At 38.8% G+C, this 20273-nt stretch overlaps 1 protein-coding gene across 1 annotated transcript; it reads right to left on the bottom strand.

The window, feature by feature from the left end:
• Positions 1 to 1971: 1971 nt before the first annotated feature.
• On the bottom strand, positions 1972 to 9043 carry NOPCHAP1 (NOP protein chaperone 1). The gene is made up of 4 exons (XM_001498601.5): positions 8853 to 9043; positions 7129 to 7215; positions 2933 to 3069; positions 1972 to 2207 (listed from the first exon to the last, which is right to left on the bottom strand). Exons 1-4 carry the CDS (start codon positions 8965 to 8967, stop codon positions 1995 to 1997), a joined length of 552 nt encoding a protein of 183 aa, XP_001498651.1. The 5' UTR covers positions 8968 to 9043; the 3' UTR covers positions 1972 to 1994.
• Positions 9044 to 20273: the final 11230 nt, after the last annotated feature.

Below are 20273 nucleotides of genomic sequence, written 5' to 3'. Positions count from 1 at the left end.
AACTTGTCCTTTCATTTTAAATTTCTTTGCCACCCACTAGTTTTTAATATTTATGTGAATTTCCTGCCCTTTTCCTCTGTGATTTCAGGCTTTGATGTTCTGCTTTAAGAAAAAACTTTTGCCCAATTTCATCAGTAAATATTCACCTTTATTTTAGTATGAAACTCGTAATTTTCTTTCTTTATATTTAAATTTTTAATCCACATATAATTTATCTTAGCACATGGTATGCAGCTAGAATCTAATCTGGTTTGAAATAGCCAGTTCTCACATTGTATATTAAGTAATTCATCCATTTTATACTTACTTAAAATGACATCCTTATCATATATTACATTTCTGGTTTTCCCATTTCTCCTGTGTTCAATGTCCAGAGGACCTGAATTTAGTTGACTTCCTTTACTGTACAGGAAGCCTAGTTGTACTATATGAGATAGGCGTGGCAGGAGAAAAATACTAAAGTCCTACACACTAGTATGTATTAACAGACTTACTAGCCTCTTTCACTGATCACTCAGTCTATTTCTACTGTTATTTCCTATGAAGTTACACCTTCACATGCCCCTGTCTGGAGCAGCCTACCATGGCTTACAATGTCCCATACACCCTCATATACCTGTTAATTCATTTATTAACATTATTCAGTGCCTACCATGTACCACGCACCAGGCTAAGTAATGAACCAGACAAATGCAATTCTTCCCACAATATAATGTAATATTATCTGGTAGAAGACGATCTTTAAATATTTACACCAATAAATACATCACAGTTGTGTTTGGCGCTACAAAGTATAGCATAATGCCCTTTCCAGCAGAGAAATCTTGTTTCCAGACTGGCTCATTTCTTCATATAATTAGTGAGGCACAGCTTGGAAGAGCTGGTTCCAATTTCCCATGGGAAATACCAGAAAGAACTTTGAGAATTATCTTCTGAGTATTGACAAGATGTCTTGGGTTAATGTGAGGAGTAGGGAAAAATAGTTAAAAGAGAGCTCCAAAACATTAGGGGACAAAATTCCATCAGCTCAACCCACTCAGAGATAATCCTTTAAATTCTTGGGTCTATACCCTGAGCAATGCCAGTCCCGTGGCAGATGTGAAACAAATTTAATAAGGTCAAGAATGAGGCAGAAAGGTGACTCCAGCATAGGATCAATCTGACCTTTGACAGGGAAAACCAGCTGTGACCTTTTTTGGTACTGTGCCCTAATTTTCCTGTGGTGTCCCTTATTGTCTACATTTGATAGGTTTCAAACCATGGGCAACTGTGCAGAATAGTTTTAATAGCTGAAACAAAAAAACCTTGCTTTATGAAAAAAAGAAAAGAAAAAACCAAACCGAAAAACCCACAAATTTTTCCAACCAGTAAATTCTACACACACTGAGTGGCTGCAGAGACACCAACAGTGATTAAGCCACAGAGCACCAGTTTTCCAGCTCAAACCAGAAAGGAATATTTTTTTTAAATGAAAGTAGATCTGCCTGAGGAAAGCTAAATATAAGTAATTCTTTTCTTTGTGAAAACTCTCTCTTAAAAAAAGTTCTTCCTCATTGAACGCATTTTGATGGTGAGAAATAAATTGGACTTTATAATAACCTAAAGAAAATCCCAGGTTGTTTTATCCAAGAGGATAATTTAAAACAAAAACAAACAGGAGATTTGTGTTTTTATCTTAAAACGAGTTTGATATTTCTGAAGTCTATGCTGAAGAAAAAAGATGCCAACAGATTTACTCACCACCAGACGTAAAGCTAAGCTTTCTAAACTAAATCCCTTTAGCAGGAGATCAAACACAGTCTACTCTTAGAGATCCCCAAATGGTACCTCGCCAACTCTTTAAAAGGCAGCTTCTGTTTCTCCAAGAAACAAAATAGATCCAGTATTACATAAAAGCACCACAGATACCTGAAATGCAAAATAATGAGTGAGCCACCTTCTTTTTCACAGAATTAGCAGGCAGAGATCACCTGACTCTTAGATCATTTATTTCACTATTTCTTTTTCTCACAGGCCGGACTGTCCAAAACCTCTATCTTGCCTTTTCCGTCTTCTGAATGAGGAAGCTTAATGTTATCTACGGTGACTTCAGAGCTGTCCTCTTCATCCTCGGAATCGGAACTGTCCTCTGAACTGTCTTGCGAATTCTCTTCTGAACTGTCCCCTTCTTTTGAATCAGATTGATTCATCTCAAACAAGGCCACATCCTGCAAAAAGCATCACGTGGGAAATTTATTTCAGGGCGGTTCCCCAAAAAGTTGTAAAAACAACATTTGGGAACAACCAACATTTAGCACAAATATTTAAGCACAAAGGAAAAGAAATGTTTTGAATACAATATGGCACTTTTATTCTTTTAGTTCCCAGAGTCCAATATAATGATTTACATTTACTACAAATCTAAAAAGTGCCCCCAACCAATTCGATATATCCTGAATACACTCAACAAGATTCATTCAACCAATACTAACATGAGCCGGGCACCACACTAGGTACCAGACCCAAAAACAACAGCAACAAAATTCTTAGTTTTTTAGCAGGGGTTGGCAAATTACGGCCTGTAGCCCCAAACCAGCCCTCTGCCTGTTTTTGTTTAGCTCATGAACTAAGAATGGTTTTTATATTTTTAAGTGGTAGAAAAAAAATCATTTAGTAAATTAGTGCTCCCAGATAACAAATGTAGTATCTGATTTGAACAAACCCTCCTAAGATTCTGTATTTACGACATCCCTCCACTGGGCCCAGGGAAGCTTACTGACCTCTAAAATCCTCACATAAAATGACCCAGTACCTACGCTGCACTGGAAACGCCAGCTGACTTCCCAGGAAGGAAAATAACACTTGGAATTAAAATGGAACAGCTCTCTCGTTTTTTAAGTGACGAGGCACACGGGTGATTTTATTTTATGAAATTAAAACAAAGCAGCGTTACCATTTGTATAACTTTTCCAAGAGTCCCATCGATATTTTCAATGTTGAAACGACCAGGTGGTGCAGCTGCCATTGCTTTTCTTAGCTTTTCATTTGCCTGAGCCATCTGTGGGAGAAAGGTCTGTACTTGGTCCAACACTAAGGAGGAAAAATACAGTTTATCAAGATTCATGTTAGTATTTGGCCAAACTTCAAATTTTAAAACCCGGAATTTCCTGTAAGACACTTCTGAATGTAAAGGTAATAATAATGACAATAATTATAATTAAAAAATCTTTCTAGTTTTTTCCATTTTAAAAACCTCCATCCACAGGACCTCACAATTTAGCAATTAACTATTTCCCAATGTTTCATTTGTGTTTTTCATATATGCCCAGAACTGTAACCTCCTGGAAGGCTGGCATCCAACAAACAGTAACTGAGTAAGGAGGCAGCATGACCTAAGAGTGAAGGGCACCGGGCTGCGGGGCGGCCTGACAAGGTTATCAGCAGAATCCCACTTCCACCTCTTCCTCTACTGGAATCACCGTGGGCATGTTAATTAAGTAGTGGGTTTTTTACCTGCCCAACATCTGTTCCCCTTTCATCTGATAACATAACCCTGACTTTCGTTTTAAGCTCTGTCACTCTCAGTCACTCCTGTCCCTCACCCCATGGGTGCCTACATCTTCCACAACCTTGGACACCATGATTTGGTTCAGTGGCATATACAGTGACACCATGATCTAGTCAGGCCAATGCAAGATCACCCTGGGACATGGTCTGACTGTTGAGAAAGACAACCTTCCTTCTGAGTGAGCGACTGGCTGAGTGAGCTGCTGTGCCTAAGTCTGGAGCTGCTGATAAACTGGCCAGCTGGCCACACGTCGGGGAAGAGCCCGCTGTAGATTATGCCAACACTCAGGAAAGCAGAGCTAAGGGGTACAGAGCAGCAGACCCCTGACGACACTGAGCACGTGGATGCAGATGTGTCTGAAATCACTCTTTCCAATAAAAGGAGCCAACATAATTTTTTTTTTCACTTAAGGCAATCTGAGTGGGGTTTCAGTCATTTAAAATCACAGGAGTCCTAACTAATACATTTAATCTAACCCCTCGAAATCTCAGTTTACTCATCTGTAAATGGCACTATGCTAAGTACAAGAGAGTCAGCAAACAAGGGATATCTAATTTCTCTGTCTCTCAAAAGGGGCCAAGCACATAACTGTGCGCATGATGAGTTCTCTAAACTTGTTAAGTCACTAACACAGCTACACAACAGATGACTAAAATGTCCAGAGTGTGGAGGAAGAAAATGATAGCAAAAGTCAAAAAAATGGACTTTAATTGTAAAATACTGCTCCTAGAAGGGTTAAATGAGGTCGCATATGTACAAAGTCGCACCCAATGTCTAGTACATACTAAATAGTGAGTAAATGTTAGCCCTCGTGCCCTTTCAGACACACAGAAAGTGAAATTACTGATAAAAATAAAGGTACTTCTGTGTCTGCAGACTGAAATCTACTACCACAGACGGAGGATCAGGCGATTTTGCTCTGCTTTGGTTTTTAGTGAATCACGTGGAGCAAACAGGTACCTTCAGGTGTAGCATGAACCACGATGCTGAGAAGCCAGCTATTTCTGCGTACTGTGAAGGGGACATGCTAAACCCGAAGCCAGGCCAGCTCTACTTCTTCTAAACAGAATAAAACAATATCCAGCACACAACAGCACAGAATTCAAAATGTCAGCATCCAGTAAGAATTACCAAGCATGTGAATAAGCAGGAAAATATAATCCACAGACAGTAGGAAAAAAATCAATAGAAATAGATCCAGGAATGACACAGACGACAGAACCACCAATAAGAATGTTAAAACAACCATTATAAATACACTCCACATATTCAAGGAAGCAGAGAAGAGCATGGTCACAATGAGGAAAGAAATGAAAGATATTAAAAAAGACTCAATTGGGGGCTGGCCCCGTGGCCTAGTGGTCAAGTTTGGCACGCTCCATTTCAGTGGCCCGGGTTCAGTTCCCAGACACAGACCTACACCACTCAGTGGTGACCATGCAGTGGCAACAACCCACACACAAAATAGAGGAAAACTGGCGGCTAGCCTGGTGGCGCAGCGGTTAAGTTCACACGTTCTTCTTCAGCAGCCTGGGGTTCACTGTTTTGGATCCTGGGTGCAGACATGGGACCGCTTGGCAAGCCATGCTGTGGTAGGCATCCCACATATAAAGAAGAGGAAGATGGGCATGGATGTTAGCTCAGGGCCAGTCTTCCTCAGCAAAAAGAGGAGGATTGGCGGCAGATGTTAGCTCAGGGCTAATCTTCCTCAAAAAAAATAAAAATAAACAAACAGATGAAAACTGGCACAGATGTTCACAGGGAGAATCTTCCTAAAGCGAAAAAAAAAAAAGACTCAAATTGGACTTCTAGAGATGGAAACTACAATATCTGGCTTGAAAAATAAACTGGATGGGATTAAACAGCAGACTAGACAATAGAGGAGAAAACATTAGTGAACTTGGGGACACAGCGATAAAAACTGCCCAAAATGAAACACACACAAAATAAGACTGAAAAAAACCCCAACAAAACAAAACCAAGCATCAGAGAGCTGTGAGACAACTTCAAGTAGCAAAATTAAGTGTAACTGGAGTCCCTGCAGGAAAGCTAAGAGAGAAGGGTGAACAGAAAAAAATATCTGAAGAAAAAATGACCAAAAGTTTCCCAAATTTGATGAAAACTATAAGCTCACAGATCCAAGAAATTCAACAAACCCCCAGCACAAGAACCACAAAGAAAACTACAACGAGACGCATTACCATCCAATCGGTGAAAAACAGAGATAAAGAAGAAAATCTTAAAGGAGCCAGAGAGAAAAGGAAATATTATATACATGACAAAGATAAGAATGACATCAGACTTCTCATCAGAAACAATGCAAGTTGGAAGACAGCAAAGCAACATCTAATTACTGAAAGATGAAAAAAATGAAGTTTAAAAACCTATCAACCTAGAATTCTATATCCATTGAAAACATCTTTCAAAACCCAAAACACTATGAATACTTTCTCAGACATATAAAGGCCAGTGAATTCATCACCAGCAGGCCTGCACTACAAAAAATGTTGTTTTTAATGGGATAACTTGATTTTTAAAATGGGCTAAAGATTTGAACACTTTACCAAAGACACATAAACGGTGAACAGCACATGAAAAGACATCCAACATCATTAGTCATTAGGGAAAAAGAAATTAAGATTACAATGCGATACCACTACGTACACACTACAATGGCTGAAATTAAAAAGACAGACCACACCGGGTGTGGTACCTGGCTGGTGGGAACGCAAAATGGTATACCCAACTTTGGAAAATAGTTTGGCAATTTCATCTTTACAAAAAAATACACTTTCCATTTGACCAAACAATTCCACTCCTAGGTATGTACCCTACCAAAATGAAAAGCTATGTCAACACAAGAACTTGTATTTGAATGGACAGCCCCCATGTGGTCATTTTACCGGCGGCAAATTTAATGCATCCTGTGGTTAAGTTCCCCTCTCAGAATACTCATGATTTCTTAGTTTACAGACAGAATCTCATGCATCATTTACATTGTTTTCACTGAATTCTTGTCTTTATTTTTTTTAAAAAATGAAGAGTGAATTACACAGATGGTGTGTATTACATGAATGCTATAGGAACAAAGTCTGAGTGTGGGATATATTTACAAGTGTGCAGAACAGCAATATTCTAGAGTAATTAATGAAGAGAACTGGCCCCATGATTTAGTATTAGAAGTAACATTTGCCATTTAAGAAATTGTGTCCCATTTAACGGGATGTGGTGGGGTTTTCCCAAACTTGTGTATTACATTTGGAGCTCAGTAACCTCTAAAAAAAATTTCCCATAGAGATAACAATAATTGTTTTTGATTTCCAAAAATTCATCCCATGAAGAGTTTTTCTGGGAAAACTCTTCCTCTGAAAGCAGGGAAACAATGTAAGAAATTCCATCCTTGTGCGCTGACCTCACAATGTAAGTGACAAGTAAGACCTGCTCTGCCAGACTCTTTGTGGTTTGATATCTGACCATCAAGGCAGAGACTGTCCCACCATATAACTGCTTCATTAGGCCGAATTTAACATCAGAGAGAGTTCTTGAGAGAGAGGAAGAGAGAGAGACGGAAGGGTACTTACAGGGACTCCTCTCTATCCGAACTGTTTGAAGAGTGGAAGTCTTTTTGGAATCAGGCTTGGAGTTGATGAGCAACCTGTCCCAAATACCTGAAAGCACACACACATTTAATCCACTACAGTGTAAAGAAATAGGGGCCCATCAGCAGGCTTTCCAGGACCACTTTCAAGTCTTAAATCATTCCTCATTTCCCAAGATGTTTTGAAAAAAAGATGCCCTCCAAGTTCCATTACATTTTAGTTCCTTATGTACATCCATCTCCCCTCTCTTAAGCCTGTCTCATACATCTCTGTGTCACTGATGCTGAGTAATAAGTGACACTAAACTGCACCTTCTGATCTACATTAGAAACCCATCCTTGACAAGAGCGGGTCTGCAATGACGGAACAGAGGAAGAGGTACACAGCATAATAATGGCTAAGTGATGGAGATGGTTACTAGCTGCGTTACTTTGAGCAAATTACCAAACCTCCCTGAGCATTCGTTTCTTCATTTCTAAAACATGCCTGCCTGGTTACTTCCCCTTCAGTAAAGATGCCCAACCTACACAAAACAGCCTTGGGAGAAATTCTGTCCCCCTACTCCACCTTCTCAGCTCGTCCTTCACTTCTCCTCAAATCAACCCAATCGGCGGGCCCATCAGAGCTCAGAGAATAAGACTTGTCTTTCAAAACTCAAGGCTTTGCGCACCTTGTTCCCAACACTCGCAAAATCTTTTCGCTCTGGTACAAAAATCCTGTCCACCCACAAAGCAGAGCTAACAAACATTCATGGCTTAACGACTTTAGGCCTAGCAATGGGATTAGCGTAAAGAGCATGGACTCTGGAGCCAGACTGATGGGATTCGAATCCCAATTTTGCCACTTTCCAGCCAAATGATCTCTGGTAAATTACTTATCTGTATGACACACCATGACTCAGTTTCCTCATCTATAAAGTGGAGATAACAGAACCTTCTGCACAGGGTTGTTATGAGGCTTAAACGAGTTAATTAATTCCTGGGGCAGACTAAGCACTACACAAGCTTTGGCTACTATTATTCTAACTCCTTTGGATGCTCTGGGTTCTCCTAGAAACTTCTTCAAGCAAACATTCACGGAGAACATGCCCAAGCCCTCAAGCGCATTCTCCTCCTCACAAAAATTCCATACGTACCACGAGCTCCATTTCCAAAGGTGAACACTGAGGCGTGGAGAACGTAAACAACTCCCCCAAAGGCCCACAGCTAACTACTCGTGGAGCGGGGATTCGAACCGATGCTTTTAAATTTTCTATTATAGTGTCTGAAATCCTATGTGGATCTCCTGGACCCATGCCTCCCTCTACAAGAGAGCGACACGAAGGGCCGCTGGTTCTGTGAGCATCGGGGGTGGGGTGGGGATGGTGGGGGGGTATTAATCCATAATATTCATCTGCCCCCACTACCGGGCACCTGCTTGACCCAGACCGCCGACCCTAAGGCCTTCTCTTCAGAGGCGATGTCTTGCTGTGGCGCTCGGCACAGTGCGCGCCCACCACCATGCAGAATATAAGAACCAACCCCGGGGCCGCGGCCGGGTGCCTGGCCCCCACCCTTCCGTGCCCCCACCGTCACCCCCCGCGGCGGCGGGCACGCTGGGGCCCCGCGGTCACCCCCGAGGCCCCTCTGGTGGTGCACGGCCACGACAGGGAGCGGCCCGCCGCCGCCGCACGTGCGCGCCCCCCGCCGCCGCCTCCCGCCCGTCACCTCCGCGGCCGCCGCTCCCCGCAGTCAGCAGCTCCTTGGACACCGAGACCCCGGAGTTGTCCGGGGCGGACGACGTACTGCTCGGGCTGGCCTGGAGCTCGCCGTGGACCTCCATGCCTCTCCGGGTCCAGAGCCAGCCCACCTAGCCCCGGATGCAGGAAAGAGGCTCGGCAGGGGGCGGGGCCAGGGCCGCGATTGGAGGAAGCTTGGCGGTGGGCGGGGCTGTGGGCGGGGCTGTGGGCGGGGTGAGGGTGGCCCCAACGAGGGCGACACCTGGCGGAGCCACGAGGCCACTCCTATCGTGAGTAAAGGAAAGTTGGGATTCTTGAGGCTCTGTCATTGGATGAAAATGCTGGCAAGGCTCGATTTTAGCTAAATAAGTCCAGACGTGAACAGCAGATCATGAGGCTGCCCTCCTCTTAATTCTTTTTTTTTTTAACTGTGGTAGAAAACACATAAAATCTACCATATTACACATTTTTAAGTGTGCAGTTCAGAAGTGTTAACTATAATCGTATTATGTAAGAGATCTCTAGAATTTTTTCTTCTTGCAAAGCTGAAACTATATCCATAGAAAACTCCTACATTTTCCCCTCCCCCCAGCCTCTGGTCACCACCATTCTAATTTCTGTTTCCATGAGTTTGGCTACTTAAGATACTTCATGTAAGTGGAATCATACAGTCTTGGTCTTTTCGTAGCTGGTGTATTTCACTTAGCATAGTGTCCTAGAAGTTTATCCATGTTGTAACATATGACTGAATTCTTTTCTTTTTTAAGGCTGAATAATATTCCATTCTATGCATATACCATATTTTCTTTATCCATTCATCCCTTGATAGGTATTTGGGCTGCCTCCACCTCTCGGCTATTGTAAATAATATCGCGATGAACATGGGTATGCAAATATCTCTTCAAGATCCTGCTTTCGATTCTTTGGGATTTATATCCAAAAGTGTGATTACTGAATCATATGGTACTTCTATTTTTAAATTTTTGAAGAACCTCCTTACTGGTTTCCATAATGGCTGCACCGTCTTACATTCCTACCAGCGGTACACAAGGGTTCCAATTTCTCCACATCCTACCAACACTTGTTTTTTAATTAATTTTTTTATAGTGGCTAGCCAAATGAGTGTGAGGTGATACCTCATTGTAGTTTGGATTTGCATTTCTCTCATGCTTGGTGATATTGAGCATCTTTTCATGTGCCTATTGTTCATTTATATAGCTACTTTGGAGAAACGTCTGTTCAAGTTCATTGCCCATTTTTAATCAGATTATTTTCTGTGGTTGTTGAGTTGTAGGAGTTATTTAGGTATTCTGGATATCAGCCCCTTATCAGATATATGATTTGCAAGCATTTTCTCCCATTCTACAGGTTGCCTTTTCACTCTTTCACTGATTGAAAGATTCACTGATTGCTTCCTTTCCTCTTCATTCTTTAACAGCATTTATCCACTCCCTGCAGTGTGCCCAGACCTCTCTGTTGTGGGATTCCAAGCAGAAACAGAAGTCTTGGGCCAACCTTTTTCTGCTTATTTCTGACAAAACAGGTGCTCCAGAGTCAGCCAGACCTGGATTAAATCCAGTCGCAGATTGCTCACTTAGTAGTTGTAACTACTCTCTGAGCCTCAGTTTCCCCCTCTGTAAAATCAGAATAACAATACTTCCCAGGGTTGTATTGGAAGATGATTAAAAAGTGCATGTTGAAACTGGTAGCTGCATTATTGTTATCATTATAGTAGTTTAACATTATACTATATTAAAACCAAGTTATAAAACTTAGGGCACAGAGAATTATGGGAGAAATGACAGTAGGCACTGAGGAGGAAAACACTGATTCATGCATTTTAAAAGCTGATTTCACTCTCCCGTTAAAACTGACTACGTTGGGAGATCCTTCTGGGAAAGGGCAGCACCTTTTCTTCCTCGTATTGCCAGTACCTAACTTGGAGTCAGACACATAGTTAATGATTAATCCATGTTTAACTAATGAATGAGTACAGAGAAGTTGACAAATGAATAATCGTTGTTTCATTGATTGATTGATCACCCCAGTAATCTTAGATTGGAACCCCTAGAAATGCCCTCCTAAACCTTTTTTGTGAGTTGTTGATTGACTGAGACTAGCAGCATCCCGCAGGTACGATACTGTACAAAACTAACGGAACGGTGCTGGTTTGTAACAATAACTTAGAACTTAAGACAGTCACATCTGGCCAAAATAGGGTAGAAGATGCGCTGGCAGAATTTACTCTCCCTTCTAGCAAATGATGTTGTTAACCAGAAAAGCAGTTTTGTAAAATATGAGGATAAATGTAAAACATAGTCTTTCTCACTTTCAGCATCATTAAAGGACTTTTAAATTTTTAAAAATGTATTATGGGGTTTATAACAAATGTAGAAGTAAAATATATGACAAAAATAGCCCAGAAGATGGACGTGGTAAATAGAAATATCTGTTGTAAGGATCTTTTGTATTTTTTAAAGATTGGCGCCTGAGCTAACATCTGTTGCCAATCTTCTATTTTTTTTTTTGTTTCATCTTCTCCCCAAAGCTCCCCAGTAAATAGTTGTATATCCTAGTTGTGGGTCCTTCTAGTTGTGCTATGTGGGACGCCGCCTCAGCATGGCCTGATGAACAGTGCTAGGTCTGCGCCCAGGATCTGAACCGGTGAAACCCTGAGCCACCAAAGCGGAGTGCATGAACCTAACCACTCGGCCACGGGGCTGGCCCCAGGATCTTATATTTTATATGAAGTATTTTAATAGGATTTAAAAGTAGATGGTGATAAGTTAAAGATTTATATTATAAATACTAGAGCAACTCCTAAGAACATAAAAAAGCTAGATGACTAGATAAAAAGAAGATGACTAGCTAATCAGCCAATGGTGGAGATAAAACAGAGCCATAAAATATGTTCAATTAGTCCAAAAGAAAACAGGATAAAAGATAAAGAGGAGCAAAGAACAGGTGGGGCAAATAGAAAACAAATAACAACATGGTAGACTTATTCTACCAATATCAGCAAATAGATTAAGAGGAAATTGCTCTAAGATTTAAAAGGCAAAGATTGTTAGACTGCATAAAACAAGACCGAACTGCGTGCTGTCGGCAAGAAATTCACTTTAACTGTAAAGACAGACAGAGATTAAAAGTCAAGTGATGGAAAAATATGAAAATATTTCTTTCATGTGAAAGAAACATATGAAACAAAGTATGTTTTGTTTCAAAATATGAAACAAAAATAAAGCTAGAGTAGCTGTACTATCAGACAAAGATTTCAAAACATAGAATATTACCAAGTGTTACGGACTAAATTTTTGTGTCCTCCCCAAATTCATATATTGAAGCCCTAATTCCCAGAGTGTGGCTGTATGTGGAGATGGACCTCTAGGGAAGTAATTGTGGTTAAATGAGGTCGTAAGGGTGGGGCCCTGATCTGATAGGATTAGTGTCCTTATGAGGAGGGACAGCAGAGCACTCCCCTCTCCCCAACACAGCTGCACACGCCAAAGAGAGGCCACAGGAGCCCGGGGGAGAAGGTGGCCGTCGGCAACCCAGGGATGAGCTCTCACCAGACACCAACGCTGCTGGAACCTTGATTTTGGATTTTCCAGCCTCCAGAACTGTGAGAAAATAAGTTCCTATTGTTTAATCCCCCCAGTTTGTGGTACTTTGCTGTAGCAGCCTGAGCTGACTAATATACCAAGGATAAAGAGGGATATTTTCTAATGATAAGGGGATAAATTCATCAGGATGATATAACAATAATAATTGTGGGTGCATCTCATAACAGAGCTTTAAAATATGAGAAGCAAAACCTAATAGAACTAAAAGGAAAAATAGGCAATACTAATATTATTGTTGGCGATTTCAACACTCCTCTCTCAGCAATTGGTAGAATAAGTATACATAAAACTAGCAAGTATAAAGAAGACTTGATCAAAACCATCAACCAACTTAACCTAATTGACATATGTGGAACACTTGACCTTGCCACTGCAGAATACGCATTGTTTCAACTGCACATAGAACAATCAATAAGATAGATCTTATGCAAGACCGTGACAAAAGTCACAAAAAATTAAAAGGATTGAAATCACACAAAGTTTGTTTTCTGACGTCAGCAAAACTAAAAACCTTATTTAGTTTACTAAAACTAAAATAGAAATCAGTAACAGAAAGATACCTGAAAAATTTCCAAATATTTGGAAATTAAACAACTCGGTTCTAAACAATACATGAGTCAAATAAAATATACAAGAGAAATTATAAAATATTTTGAACTGAATTAAAATAAAAACAGAAAATATCAAAATTTATGCAATGCACCTGGAATACAAAGAGGAAAATTTATAGCACTAAACGTTTATATTTAAAAAGAAATAAAATTTCAAACATTTATCTAAGCTTCCACATTACCTAGAAAAAAAGGAGCAAATTAAACCCAAAGCAAGAAGAAGAAAGAAAATTAAAAAGAGCAGAAATCAATAAAATTTTTTTAAAAACCACAATATAAAAGAATCAATGAAACCAAAAGCTGATTATCTGGAAAAATCATTAAAATTGATAAACCACTACCCAAACTAATCAGGAAGCTAGAGAAGACACAAATCATTAATATCAGAAATGAAAGAGGAGAATTACTACAGAGCCTACAGACATCAAATGGATAATAATGGGAACATTCTGAACAATTATGCCAATAAATTTTCTAGTTTATATGAAATGGACAGATCCCATGAAAAACACAAACTACCAGAATGTCAGTTCTTATTTTTGGCAAATGTACCATGGTTTGTACAAAGGGGGGAAACTAGGTGAAAGAGATATGGGAACTGTCTGTGCTATCTTAGAGAATTTTCCATAAAATTAAAATTATTCCAAAATATAGAATTTATTTTAAAAAGTGATTCAAGAAATTGTTCTAAAATGTGTCAAATTTGAATATATATATCAAAAATTCATGTCATTTACTTAGAAAAATCAGTCCAGAATAGCCACTGCCAAAACATGCTCTGGCAAAACTCTTGGACTTTTAAATATAAGAAAAAAATCATTAGAGTATTTTGGCAAAACGATCTATTCAGTTATAAGGAAGGAAAATAAAATTGGCATTGGACATTTTGACAGAAAAATTTTTGCCATTATGCAATTGAATAACATTTTAAGATATTCAAAGAAAGAAAATTTAAGCTAAGGGCTTAGCTTAACTGCCTTCCAAGTATAAAAGTTTTAAAGGCATAGAGAGTTATAAACATGCAAGGACACAGGAAATATTGTTCCTATCACCTTTTTGAGGACTCTACTAGAGAATAAGCTTCAGAAAGTGATTGGAGGAATCCAACCTAAGTTTTGGTGGTGAGCATCTTACAGTAGAATTGGGGACAAACAGTGAGAATAAGGGTAAAAGAATAGTATTTAGTTTTTATAGGCTTTGATAATATGGATATAATACAAATATCAAAAATGGCGAGAAAGCAGGAACTATACATAAAGAGAAAATCTTGCTTTTTAAAAACTGGAAATAAGGCATAGTGGTTAAATTTGTGCACTCCACTTCAATGGCCAGGGGTTTGCCAGTTTGGATCCCCAGAGCAGACCTACATACCACTCATCAAGCCATGCTGTGGCAGCATCCCACATGTAAAACAGAGGAAGGTTGGAACAGATGTCAGCTCAGGGACAATCTTCCTCAAGCAAAAAAGAAGATTGGCAACAGATGTTAGCTTAGAGCCAATCTTACTCACCAAAAAAACCAAAAGAAACCCCTGGAAATGAAAAGATTAAATCAGATGCTTAAGGTAAAGGAGAGAACAGAAAGAGGAGGTTACTAGGTAATTATGATATTGTTTATAGTAGGAAGACAATATCAAAATAAGAAGGGACTGAATGGTATTATGTAAAGTTATTAGAACAAAATACACATCTTCCTAAATACCAAAATAAAAGAGATAGAAAGAGAGAACGATAATAAAACAGATTTTATAGGAAAGACTTTATATCATGATGATAAAGCTGAAGTGAAGCATATCAATTGTATCAATACATGCAAATGGGCTTCACTCACCTGTAAAAAGAAAAAAACCTCAGCTGGAAAAAGAAAAAACAGTCAAAATGAAACTCTATGCCGGATAGAAGAGACTTACCTAAAATATAAGATGAAATGGTTAAAATAAAAGATAAACTAGGCATATTCAAATAAAAAGAAAACAGGCTCACAATTTGTTATTAGACAAGCAAGAATTCACACTCATCACCAAAAAGAAGACCCAAAAAAACACTTCGTAATGCTAACGGCCACAATTTACAAAGAAGAAAGCCATTAATATTCGTGTGTCTAATAACACAGCAACAACGATTATAAAGCAGAAACTAAGAGGAACACAAAGAGGAATAAGCAAAAACTCCAATAATTAGAGATTTTAACACCTTCTTTCAGAACAGAATAGACCTAATTGGACAAAAAGATTACTACGGAAACAGAAGATGTAAACAAAATTATCAATAAAGTAGATCTAAATGTACATTGAACACTGAACCCTGATAATAGAGATTAAACCTTCTTCTAAGTCACATGCAAAATTCACAAAATTAACGTATTATAGGCTGCAAAGAAAATCTCAGTAAATTCCAAAAATGCAAATGATATTAGTGGCCTTCTGTGACCACAATTGAACATAACTAGAAAATAATGACATTTTAAAAAACTCCCTTCCACCTAAAGCTGTAAAGACATGCTACCAAACAATCTTTGGATCAAGAGGAAATAGTAAAATGAAACTGTCCCCTAAAAGCTAATTATTTAAAAAGTCAAGAAAATAGACAAACCACTAACTAACCTAAACTAAAACGGGCCAGGGAAGGAAAGTTTGGGAGTATAAATACAAGAAATAAATGATAATGGAACGATAACCATAGAATCAGAGGAAATAGAAAAATTTATAAATACTACATTGCACAACTATATGTAAATAAATTTGAAAACCTATATAAAACTATTTGAAATGGATTATGTTCCAGAAATATATAATTTACAAAATTTCCCCCGTATCAATAGCAAGTCTAAACAGAGAAATTTCTATAGACAATATAGAGAAGGTTGTCAGAACTCCCACATAAAGACACCACGCCCAGTTGGTTTTACAGGGATTTCTCTCAAACCTTCAAAGATCAAATAAATCCAATGCTACTTAAACTATTTCAGAGTATAGGAAATGAAAGTTAAATTTCTAGATTCTAAAAACTGAATATAGCATTGATACCCAAACTTCACAAAGATTGTACAAGAAAGAAAATTATAGACCTAGCTTAGTTGGGTTTCCCTGGAAGCCAGCCTAGAGCCAAAGATTCGAGAGCAAGTGGTTTGGGAGCCCAGAGTGGGAAAGAGAAACTTGGAAAGGAAGGAAACCAATAATGAGTTACTATCAAGCAAATTGTCACTAAGGGCAAAATGGAACTTATCCTCCTGGGGGATTCTGGGAGACAGGATAGACCCCGTGCCTCAGTTATCCTGGGAGAGCCTCGGCGTTTATCCACCAGCTCATGTCAGTCATTGGTTGAGGGCTGCTCTTAGCAGGTGCAAATTTCCCCACATGTCTGGCCTACTCGTTGTTCTCTAGTTAAGTGGGCTGCAGTGGCCAGAGAAAATCTTCAGGCCAAAAGTTGCAAATGTTGGCGACTGAAAGTTGGGCAGGTGTGTACACAAATGTTAAGTGACAATGGGTTATGGGTGAGGCACTGACAACCTTTATTACAAGACTGGTCTTAATTATGAATGTTGATGCAACAAATTAAATGTTAGCAAATAGGATCCAAGAGCAAATTAAAAAATAGATGTCCTATAAGCAGTGCTTATTCCAGGAGGGCAAGAGTGGATATTAGAATACTCATTAATATATTAGTATAGTTATTAATATAATTCATCAGTTTAACAGAGTTAAGAAGAAAAATCATATAATGATCTCCATAGATGTCAAAAAGATATTTGACAAAATTCAACATTCACTAAGATGAAAATTGATACCTACTATGCATAATAAAACGTATATACCTCTGCCCCCAAATCAGCATTTAACGTAATGGGGAAAAACTAGAGTCTTTCCTGCTAAGGACTCTAGAGGAAACACACGACAAGAATGTTCACAGTCTTCACTATTACCTAACCATTGAATTGGCAATGCTAGCCAAAACGATTCAATAAGAGGAAACACTTAGAAACATAAGAATTGAAAAGCTCGCCGGTAAAACTGTTTCTCTATGTAGATGGTATATCTGGGGGCGGGGGAGGCGTGAAGCAACAGAAAAACTGTTACAAACAGTTACAAGAGAATTTGGTAAAGTAGCAGGAAATGAAATAAATGTACAGAAAGCAATAACTTTCTTACGTACAAATGCCATCTAGTTTTGAAAATATAGTGGAAGAGAAAATGCATTTATAAGAGCAATAAGATAGAGTAAAATACCTAGGCATAAGCCTAAGAAACCTGGAAAATCTGTGGTGCCAGAAAGCAAGGAAACTCTCAGAGATGATTGGGGTGCTGTCAAAAGGAATCTGGAGCTGATTCCAAGAGATTCCCACCAGCCAAGGCGACAAAACCTCATCACTGAAAGTGACGGACATCACTAAAAGTGGACCACACGGATATTGCGTGTGTCCCTGATGTAGTGAATCAGGAAGTAAACAGTGACACAGTGTTTTTGTCAAAAAAACCCCTTTTTCCTAAATCAAGCCCAGAGCTCTCTACCTCCCAGTGGGTTAAGGGAAACTGCTTAAGGAAGCAATCAACCAAATCTAGAATGTGGGAAATCCTACAGGATACATCTACTCTATTCAACAGGAAAACGGTATGGAAAGAAGATGAACTGTTTTAAATATTAAGATACTTAAAACACATAAGTATAAGAAACTTGTTGGTTGATTTACATACGTGCTATAGTTATTACTATGGGCGAACTCTGACCAGGAGAGAACTGAGGCGGCACCAGATTGTTGATTGGGTGTTACCATGAAACTTTTTCAAGAAATTAGAAATACGACTGCCATCCAAAAGTTAAAATGAAAAACTAACCAGCTTGGGTCATGGGCCCACCTTTGGACTGGTGGAGACCCGGAAAGGAATTATTCTTATTGGTTTAGGCCAATCCGGGCAGCCCCTGCCCTGGGGGTGGGTGGGTCAATCTCATCCAGAAGGTAGATCTGCTGTGGGAGGGAGTGGGTGGAAAGGAAATTAGAGAGGCACACACAGTGTCTACTACAGTCAGTAAGATTTGGGATTTATTATTTTGAGGTTTTTCTAAAAAGGTAATTTTTATTCTTTCAGGCTCATTTTTTATCTTCAGCGGTCTAACCAAACTGATTATTTATGCTGGTATCTTTTCAAATTGCTACTACCTGGCTCGTGGGCCCTTAGGAACAATTATCTACTTAATTTAATTACTCGATTTTGCAAATCAAAGCTATTTTATCTCCAGAGACACGTATACTTAATACTGAAAATTATGGTGTAATTATATTGCAAATAATTTATTTTGGCTAACCTCTTAATTAACCTATTTTAATCCTATGGATAAAATCAAACGTTTTGTGTCAAAGAAATGCTTTATTTTCTAGCAATGTAAAATTTTCACTTGGAGGTGGGAGGTGGGGGAGAGCAGGATTTTATTTAGAGTAGACAGTATTCTGAAGAGTAGCCACCTTAAACTGGAGTTACCTTGAACCTCTGCCTCATCTGCTGGAATTTTTAAATTATTCTTTTAAAGGTTGTAATCTGTATACAGTGCAAGGCATCATTTCTTCCTCAAAGCTCCATCTATAGCGTAGCATAAATAAAACCTCTGTTAAAATCTGCTAAATATCAACAAATTAGAAGTAACAGCACAGTATTTTTTTAAAAGGGGTGAAAATATGCATGGAGGCAGGGTGGGGAACCATTTCATTTTATATAATTCATTAGTTTTTGATCAAAAGTATATATTTTTTTGTTTTAATCAGTTTTAGTTATTTTCATACCCTCTTAATTTTCCGAAGTCAAGTTTCCAGGATCTTGGAAACACAGATCTTGCTCTAGCAAAACAGGGTGTCTAAGGCTAGCATCTTTTCCAAAGCATTTAAACCATCTATACATAATGAGGTCAATAACTAAGCATTCTAACGATACTGTTTCATACCATGATTGGTATATAATCTGCTGGAAACAATCAGAAGAGAGACTACCCACAAGAGTTAAATCGTGGGAGAGGACTGGAAGGAGACTATTTTGTTTACATTGGTAAATTACGTACAGTTTGTACTGTTCTCTTTCCTCATCCTACACTGCCTCTTTTATCTTCTCATGCGAAAAACATTTTGCAAGTTTATAATTTCTGATTTCAGACTCTCACAGGTCCCCCGAATTGCTATGCAGGACAGAGAGGTCTGAATTATTTTAAAATGAATACTCTCATTTCACAAAGCCGTCTTCCCCTTTGAAGCTGCCAAAACAGACCACCTACACACTGGCTATAAGCTCCTGCTTTATTTCGCTAAGAATACAGAAGGCATCAGAAGACGGCTGGCCTCAGAGAAGAGAAGCAAAACCTGCACATCTCTGTATGGCTTTTCCCTCTGCACCGGTGGGATGCTGCCAAAGCAGCTTCCTATGTCCCTATTCCCCTATCTGTCACTTTTTATTTTGGATTTATAGACAAGTTACACCAGTAGTATAACTCCTGTACTGCTTTTACCCAGATTCAAAAATGGATACATTTTGCTCCATTTGTTTTTTGCTTTATCATTTTCTCACTCTCTCTCTCTCTCCCCACCACAGGTACATATAATCTGTTTTCAATAATTTGAGAGCAAATTGTAGACTTCATGTCTGTTTACTCCTAAATACCTCAGTGTATAAATCCTAGGTACAAGGATATTTTCTTATGTAACCAGAGTACAATGAACAAAATGAGAAAATTTAACATGAATGATTACTATTATGTAATCCAGTTTGTATTCAAATTTTAATTATCTCAAAAAGTCCTTTATAACTTTATATATATATATATATATATATATATATATATATATATATTCCTTTTTTTTACCAGTTTAGGATCCCACACAAGATCACGCACTACACTCAGTCTTCTCTAATAAATCTGTGACAGTTTCTCAGTCGTCTTGTCTTTCATGACTTTGACATCTTTGGTTTTTTTTTTTATTGTGGTCCTAATAGCTTATAACGAAGTGAGATTTCAGTTGTACATCATTGTTTGTCATACACCATGTAAGTATGCCCCTTCACCCCTTGTGCCCAGCCTCTACCCCACTTCCCCTGGTAACCACTAGTTTATTCTCTTTGTCCGTAAGTTTGTTTATATTCCACATATGAGTAAAATCATATGGTGTTTGTTTTTCTCTGTCTGGCTTATTTTGCTTAAC

The sequence above is a fragment of the Equus caballus genome, chromosome 28 (genome assembly GCF_041296265.1).
Source record: "Equus caballus isolate H_3958 breed thoroughbred chromosome 28, TB-T2T, whole genome shotgun sequence".
Taxonomy (NCBI): Eukaryota; Metazoa; Chordata; class Mammalia; order Perissodactyla; family Equidae; genus Equus; species Equus caballus.
The sequence above is the reverse complement of the archived record's forward strand: the minus strand, read 5'-3'. Positions and strand labels throughout refer to the sequence as shown.